This window comes from Neophocaena asiaeorientalis, unplaced genomic scaffold, assembly GCF_003031525.2.
Source record: "Neophocaena asiaeorientalis asiaeorientalis breed wild unplaced genomic scaffold, Neophocaena_asiaeorientalis_V1.1 scaffold96, whole genome shotgun sequence".
Classification (NCBI taxonomy): domain Eukaryota; kingdom Metazoa; phylum Chordata; class Mammalia; order Artiodactyla; family Phocoenidae; genus Neophocaena; species Neophocaena asiaeorientalis.
Genome location: NW_020175831.1, coordinates 2,638,881 through 2,647,697, shown reverse-complemented (window position 1 = coordinate 2,647,697; position 8,817 = coordinate 2,638,881). Strand labels below are relative to the sequence as shown.

At 38.1% G+C, this 8,817-nt stretch overlaps 1 protein-coding gene across 2 annotated transcripts in view; it reads left to right on the top strand.

Moving 5' to 3' along the window:
* Window positions 1-8,817, top strand: part of CHN1 (chimerin 1) — a 174,695-nt gene that overhangs the window by 115,547 nt on the left and 50,331 nt on the right. Inside the window, exon 8 of one of the 2 annotated variants that reach the window (XM_024732838.1) lies at window positions 7,672-7,749. The exons of the other annotated variant lie outside the window; for it this stretch is intronic. Coding sequence (XP_024588606.1) covers window positions 7,672-7,749 — 78 coding nt within the window. The remainder of the gene's footprint in view (window positions 1-7,671; window positions 7,750-8,817) is intronic. 2 annotated transcript variants of the gene reach the window in all.

The following is an 8,817-nucleotide window of genomic DNA, read 5'->3' as shown; positions in this document are numbered from 1 at the left end:
GGGCCAGTTTCAGCTTTTCATTCGGAAGAGCTGAGAAAGAATGTTATGATCATGATCATACAACCATCACTGCGAATGGCCAAATACTGGAGTGTGTTAGACTAGAATACTTTACTCTTATTATGTAATTTTATATATAATTACATGTATATATTAACTTGTTAGATGATTCAGGGCAGGAAAACATCTGCCATTTATTTTATTTTATCTTCCCAAAGCACTTATTATATAAATTGTTATCAGTACACCAGGGCTACAATCTAGTATCCATTAAGAACTTGTAAATGAAAAAATAAGACTGTGTCCTATGTGTTAACTTTAAGATCACCTCCTGAGATATTTGGACAGAGATATGCAAAATCATCATAAAGAGACACCTGGGAAAAGGAGACTCAAAGAGCTCAGAGCTGCTTATGCCCATCTAAGCACTGACTGAAAATGAAGGTGCCTCTCACTAAATGGGCACCGAGCATTCTAGTCCTGTGGCAGGGCCATCCTAATTGTAGAGGACTCAAAGGATGTCTTAATTCTATGCATTAAATATTCAGTTCATCTAACACACTCCACTTGTCTGATTCCATTCTCATCTGCTTCCTAATTATTTTTTGTTTCCAGTGTAGATATGCTGCCCCAAAAAGGGCATGTTGGTCACCCACTTTATGATAATTATATCTCATATCTTAGTATAAACTAGACAGCCATCATTCTGCTTTTACTTATCAGTTTCATGAGCTTGGTATTATAATGTCATTCTCTCCCCTTGAGAAATAGACATGATCCCCTTGCTGACAAATTAAGTTTCTGAGCCTGCAAAACTGCGTACCACACAAAAGCCTGTAGTAAATTAGCCAGCGCTACCTTGAAGGGACTCACTCATAGCCAAGCTGGCCTTTCCTACTTAGACACACTCACATCTTCACATCCCTATGTGCTAAATGAGTGTGAACCTTCCCTTTTTGTTTTGAATTTCTGTTAAAAATATAAAGAAGACTATGGAGTTCATTTAGTCCAGCTGGGACTTACAAAAAGTTCAGTGACTTCGTTGGTATCTGTCAGAACCAGGCTTGGTAACCGGGCTGTGTGCCACTCTGCCCCCTCCTCTCTGGGCCTGGTGTGCAAAACACTTCCTCAAACTGTTGCTTGCAGAAGTTGATCGTTTCTTTTGTTTCTTGAAAGGGTAAGGAATGCGGGGCTGTGCTTTTTTGTTCGCATTGTGTTTTCAAATGTTTTCTGTTTATAATTATTGCATGTAAGTCAGGGGACATGTTAGAGTGTACAGAGTTTGGTAGTGTGAGTGTTAATATAGAGTAATTTAAATTTATTTTACACTGAAGTGAATGCATTGATGTGCCTTATTGTTACCTGTTTAGAGAGACATTACATTAAGGCTAGGGCAGCTATGTAATGAAGACTGAGTTAGGAATTATGATGTGACTGATGCCAGGAGCATAAAAATTTAGAGCCCTGGCCAGATTTAAGAGTTTCCTATGCAACATAAAAAGTTATTTATCCCAATGTTAACTTAGGGAATTTATAGAGTTCTGTATAGAAATCTCTAATGTTTGACTTAAAATGCATTTGAAAATTTTGAGGAGGTGATGAATCTGGAAGATGCTATAAATTAAATATAAGCAGTACTAAATTGGCTGGTGATCAGAGAGGTATTAGAATATAAATGATCCAGAAACTTATTCAAATGATAGCCTTTCAAAATTGCATGTTAACTATAGGTAATATGAGGGGCAGGAGAGTCTAGAGGAAAGACACAGAATTTGAAGTCACGTAGACCTGGGCTCAACTCCTTTTCTCACCACGTATTAGTTAGGTGACCTTAATCTCTCTGAGCTTTTGTTTCTTTATCTATAAAGTGACACCTGCCCTATTGTTTTTAACAACTAAACTACGTCATACATGTATAGCATTTACTAGTATAGTGCCATGTAGTTGTCAGTTAATAAATGTAAGCTGACATATTGTTGTTAAGTACCTTGAATATATTCTAGTTTTGGCTCTAATGGTGAGAAACTAGGTTACAAATGATAATTCAGGGGACAAATGTATGAATAGTCTGTGTATCTAGAGTGAGCTGAATTTGCTTGGATCTACAAATTTTGATAGTGGAAGAGCTAGGTTTATATCTCAATTTTAGCATTTTATGGAAATTGCAGGATTTGCTAAACCTGAACCAGTGACTCAGATCACCCAGTAGTAAGTAAATCCAGCTACTCTTCTTCTCCCGGAGCCTCAGGGCCATGCCAGCTATAACAATCCTTTATGGTGCTTTTTGGATGGAATGTTGATTTAGCTTAGTTAACTGGGACATTGAGATCATGAGTCTGTGATGTCATCATGATGGTACAAAGGAGGTGGCTGTTTGCCTGAGGTCCCTCCAGTTAGAGAACACTCCTACTATTAGTGTGTCCTGACATTCAATAATTGGAGATTTATTCTTTTGACTTAAGTCTTGGTCCCATACTAAAAACCAGTTATTCATGGAGAGGGAAGTGTAATCAGTCATTTGCCCCTTAGTGTGAGTGAGTTGATAAGACCCTTCCCTGTAAGCAGGGTTTGAGGCAGGAAGGAGGAGGAGGACAGGGATTACTCAGAGTTTGAGCCCAGGGGTTTAGGTTACCAGGACAGGGGAAGCTAAAAATTGCAGAACGATGATGCCTATGATGTGTCCCTAAACCACCTAGTTAGAATTTGACCTGAAGCTTACATTGCTTAGGACAGTGGCCTTGGGCCTTTAATGTGTATCACTGTCACATGTTATACTAACGCTGATCTTGGAAAGATGGGGTCTTGGAAGGGAAGGAGGGGAAACTTCTATTTATTGATTACTTTCTGTGCTGGGAATGATGCAAAATACTTATTTAATTCTTAATAATTCTGTAATGTAAGTACTTCTAATCCATTTTACACATAAGGAAACACACAAATTAGTAGCTTGACCAAGGACACACCACAGCCAATAGGATGTGATTTTAGATTTTGTCTGGCCCTGGTGCCCATGATCCTGTTGTGCTACACATGGTGAAAATGAGAGGCTAACTCAGCACAAATCCAGTATTATTACTAGACAGACAACAGGGTAGTAGGGTCAGTGGTGGAAATTTCTTTATTCGAAAAATAGCAAATGCATTCCTTTCCAAGGTCACCTATTTCCCCCTTCTTTTCCTTATTCCTCACACGACACCCCTCCCCTCCATTATTTTCCCAGTCCTCTTCTCTGTACTACAGATGGTATGGATGAAGGTGGAAACAGAGAGCGTTGTGAAATCTGCTCCTTCCCCATCTCTTTTTCCAGGCCAGTTAACCCTCATCCAGGCAAACAATACAGAAGTGATACCTATATGGAGGATGGCAAGAGTCAGGTCCAAGACAGGCCAAAGATTCCCAGTCAGAATAAAAAGCTAAATACTGCTGGTGTTTCTAGCTAGAATGACCTCGTGGGACATGTACCCTGCCAGTTCAGACCCCCAACCACTGAAGCCGTTTTCTTCTCTTTTATAGAACCAGAATACGAGGGGGCTCTATCTGTAACACCTCGGGTTTATCTCCTACTCTCATTACAAGGTAGCAGAAAGAGCTGCCAGGCTTTGGGGACAAAAGACAGGGATTCAGACCACAGAATTTCCACTTCCTGACTGGAGCCTTGAGCAGTTCATTCTGTGAGTGTTTCTTCGTCTATAAAATGTCCATTATACAGCACATCTCAGGATATATGACCAAGAAATAGAACAACGATATGAAATAGCACACATTGTTCCTGGTTTCCTATGCTGATAATCTTTCCTTTTCACCCCATCCCAACCCTGCTCCCTCAGCTAACATTAGGTGTCATTCTATGCCTTTTAAAACATAGGATCAGAACTAGAATTGGGGGAATTTGGTAGAGACCATAATGTAAAGAGAAGGGCAGGCATTTCTAGGCATGTTTGTATGTATAAACCAAAAGCAGATTAGTCTACTAGCTCCTTGGACAGGAGCCTATGTCTTATACTACACAGCGTGCCCTGCAGCTATACAGCGCCCTGGAATAATATCATTTATTGAGTGCCCACTGTCTTTTCCTCTTTTACATATCATCCCTTCTAAACTGCCCAGTAGTAACCTGTAAGTGTTATTGTCTATAGTACGTAAATGAGGTAATAACCAAGGCAACAAACAAATCTTCCAAGGTCAAGATTCAGATTTCAGTGTCTGTGATTTCAAATCTCACTTTTTATTATTACACACTGCCCCCCAATAAAAATAGCTGCCTTCATTTGGTTTTATTTTTATTTATTGAACCTTTATTTGTACAAGCTACTGTGTTAGATTCAGGCTTTATACTAAGATGTATAAGACCCAGTTCTATATAAACAGCTACACAGGCAACTGTGATATGAGGTAGAAGGTGATACATCTCATAATCAATGAACAAGTGAAGGACGCCAATGTTCACAGGTGGATGAGGTCACGTCTAATTGCCGCAAATGGTCAAAGGCATCATGAAGGAGGGCGTGTCTGAATGGAGCCTGAGGGCTGCATTTCCTACTGCAGGTTCTGCGTGGTAAACTTGAGATCTAGATATCTTAGTGCCTGTTACTTTTTCTTACCATCCATTGTTACTCATTGCTTACTATCTATTGCTACTCTTCAATATGAAAGGAGAAGATAACTAGAGAAACCACCTTGAATAGAATCAGACTACCCTCAGACTGCATGGTTTCCTCTCATTTTCTCATTTGAGTGGACATAGCATAGTGTTTAAGAGCCTAACTCCTATCCACCACCTAATGTAACAGCTGTACAATTTTGGGAAGTTAACTTCTGTAGGCCTCAGTTCTTCCAGCTATAAAATGAGGATAGTATATGCCTCACAGACATTTTTCTGTGGAATTAACAGGATTCTGTATGTGAAGTGATTAGCTGGGTGCTTAGAGCATAAGTGCCTAATAATCAATGAATGATAGGCATAATTAATAGATGCTGTATCTATCTAAGTAGATAGATATGGCCAGAAAAAATATAAGGAAGTGTGGTATACATTTGTCTGGAATGTCAGAACTTTGATACTGGTTCTGAATTCGAGAGTTAGCAGTTCTGACTTGAGAGCTCCTCAAAATTAATGCAGAAATGCAGCTGCAGTTATGGAAGGCGTAATAGTGACCAAACCCCCAGCCACCTGAGGGGAGCTAAGAAGTTTTTCATCCTAAACCATTGTTTCCTGTCTCCTTAGTGCCCTAGATTGTTGCCCAAGTTGTAATTATTCCAGTATTTCTTGCTTAGGTAGAAAAATTACTCAGGAAAGACAGTATGACTCTGCAGAGTCTGCAGTAGACCTGGCCTCTCAGTGACAAAATGTTCACTTTTACTCAGCCATGAATTTTCTGGATAAATCTACCATGAATATTTTTATGCTTTGGTTGAATTTTAGTTACTACAGCTGAAGGAGTGGGGTGATCTATAATAAAGGACCTTGATCAGAAATACTCAGGAAAAAAAAGTTAGTTGGGTTACGTGGGTGATTGTTTTCTTTAACTTAGTCACTTTAACATTCAATGTTAAATGTTGTGGAGAAAAAAATTACTGTTAAATTTGCCTTCAGAATCTGTTTTTTTCTGGGCCCACTGAGAATCAGATAAACTTCACTTTAGGTTATATGTGACTAAAGAGTTGGCTGGCCTTTATATTTTTAGTCATCATGTGACAAACTAAGTCTAAACTGAAGAGTAATTTAGGTTAGGCAAGGAAAGTTCTTTCCATCGTATTTCTTCTTGGGAAAAAAAATTTTTTTGTCTCATACTAAACACTTTAGGATATAAATTTGTGGAAATGAAACATCTGTAGATGTATATATTAACTTTTGCCTTCTATTTTCTTAGAAATGTTTTTAAAAGAATAAACCGTTTTAAAAGTTGGAACTGTATACTCAAAATATTTGGGGGTGTTTAGAAAATCAGTCATTCAGTATCATCAATATCTAGCATGGTTTAAGGACCACTTCATGCCCTGATTAAATTAGAATCTGCATTGGGCCCATAACCCCTGTAGATTATGAAATCTGAGATAAAATCTTTGCAATTATCTACGCAAATAGACTGAATTCATTTCAATATAGAGTTTTAGATTCTTTAAATACAGTGTAACCTTAGAATCATAATGGGTTAAACTTAATTACTATAGCATGAGGAAGCAGATGGGAGGTGTTTAAGGAACCAATATGAGAAAACTTAAGCTTACATAGCACCTTAGTAAAAAAGTATTGTATAGGTATTGCTCTTAAATGAAGCTGGATTTGAGTCTCTTGCCCTGCACCCACCTTTCTACATCAGCAAACAAACACCTAAGGTCCAACAAGCACAGTTACACTACATCTGGGACCTGTGAACATGAGGAATTATTCCCAACCGGCTTGCACTGTGACCTGGCTTGAAGCTCTTGGAATGAAGAATGTTGAGACTAAGAATGAAAATAGTGGTTGGACCTATTTAAGCATAGATCCACAACAAAACTACTCACAGCAGGAAGTCAGAACTGACCACCCCAGGGTGTTGGCAGCATTATGTACATGCTTCTTGCTCTCCATGAAAATAGAATGATAACTAGTTAAACTCCTTTTCTTTTTCATCAAAATACTTATCAGCTTTTGCTCATCTTTAATAAAATGGGGTTTTAGTTAACTAACCTCAGTCCATATGCACAGAGGTAGATTATAGATCAGCCTTTCATAATTTACCTGGCAGTGGTGCATTCTTTTTAAAACCTACTGTTGTATGTGTTAATTTTCCTTTACTTTTAATAGGTTAAAAAAAAATCCATTTTGTAATGATGCATGACTCATTCAGTGTTCATTGTCTTCCCACTAATATTTTTTTTTTTGCCTTGAGCCAGCAAGAAAATCTTACATGAGAGGAGGGAGAAACAGACAGTGAGTTGAGGAATACAGTACTTAAATACTGTTGCTTGATTTTCATTGGTTATCTCCTTTCTTAACGGTGACCAGTCTAATCCAGACTTCCTTGTCAAATCCCTCCCCTCCCCCATCCTCTGCCAGGGGCTTCACGGGGTGTCAGTTGCTAGAAACTGACTGCAGGCAGTATGTAGGCATCTTTCATTTAGAATGGACATTAATATATTGACTAGAAAAGAAAGCTTTTAGAAATGTGTCATTTGTCAAAATTGCATGGCTTTTTAAAAAGGATAGAGAAATGCTGAATGTTTTGTATGTTAGCATCGACTCTATTTCTGTTCAGACTCTTAAGTTTTCAGAAGCTTAAATATAGAGCCCTTTAAAAAAAAAAAAGGAAGAAAGAAGAATTTTTCTGGTTAGTCGACCTCTTTTTAAGAAGTGCTTCATCATCCTCCTCCACCTCTCCGTGATGTTTCTCTGCAGCTCTCTGTAGGGTAGGGTTCTGTGCTGGCTGGCAGAATGCTCATTTGTTAGCTGAATAGAGTTCATCGACAGACATAGATCAATATAGGTTTTCTTTATTTCCTGTGAATTCCAAAATGCCATCCAAAGAGTCTTGGTCGGGTAGGAAAACTAATAGAGCTACAGTTCACAAATCAAAACAAGAGGGCCGTCAGCAAGATTTATTGATAGCAGCCTTGGGAATGAAACTGGGTTCTCAAAAGTCGTCTGTGACAATCTGGCAACCTCTGAAACTCTTTGCTTATTCGCAGTTGACATCACTTGTTAGAAGAGCAACTCTGAAAGAAAACGAGCAAATTCCAAAATATGAAAAGGTTCACAATTTCAAGGTAAGAATATTTATTTTTAACCTTTTGTTATAAGAAAGGAAATGCACATTTCTTGAAATATACAATATTGAAGTGTGTCTTTTTAAAACTAGGACGACTGGACTAAAATGTTCTTGCTATTCAGGGAATGAAGATGTTTTAAGCAAGATTTTTTTTAAGGAATAGCTTAATAAAGGTGATAGAATCCAACCCCATTTTCTCTGATGCTGATTTAGTATTCTGTTTGATCAGTGTATACTGAGTGGTAAAAGTCTTGACTGATATTTAAAAGATCTCATCTAATAATGATTTGGGTGTTATATTTATTTGTGATGCAAATATGTCTAACTACCTTCCGTGGGATATTTTGTGAGAGGATTAGATCTTATCTCCTTCCGTTTCTGGTAAAAAGCTTTGGCTATAAGAGGCATGTGCTGTTGCATCTGGATTGAGCAGATGGTGTGCATTTCCCATAGTTTCTGTCTTTTCTCCTCTGCTAATGAATTGACCATGATGAAAGGAGGATGGCTACCATGGGACCGTTATGCTGCTGACACTAGCAGCTTCTCTTCAGTTTTCGAGTATTTTCTTTCACTCTGTGTGTGTGTGTGTGTGTGTGTGTGTGTAGTTCTTAATTATTGTGTTACTGTGTTTTACCAACTATACTTTAATCATTTTTCATCAAGATGTGTGTGTGTGTGTGTGTGTTGATTCAAGCTGTGTGTAGATCTTGCCTGTATTTATAGCATGATATAAGACCTTGAAGTTCAGTCCTTTGCAACCTAATTCAGAGAACATACAATGTGAGGTTGTGCGTGAGGAGATCCAGTTACACTTCATGGGTAGATGCACTAGCATTTCTATAGTAACTTCCCAATAGTTATACAACTTTATGATGAAGTTCCTGAGACATGAATATTGTTAATGTAGACAAAATGGCATTAGTTTTGATGTTAGCGGGTATCTGTTTTCAAAAGATGATAAAGCTGGAAACCCTGATCTTCCTTTTATTTATTAATTTATTCAACATTTATTCAGCAGATAGAATGCACCAGGCTCTGTAGTAAGACATTTCATTCCAAATTTGCA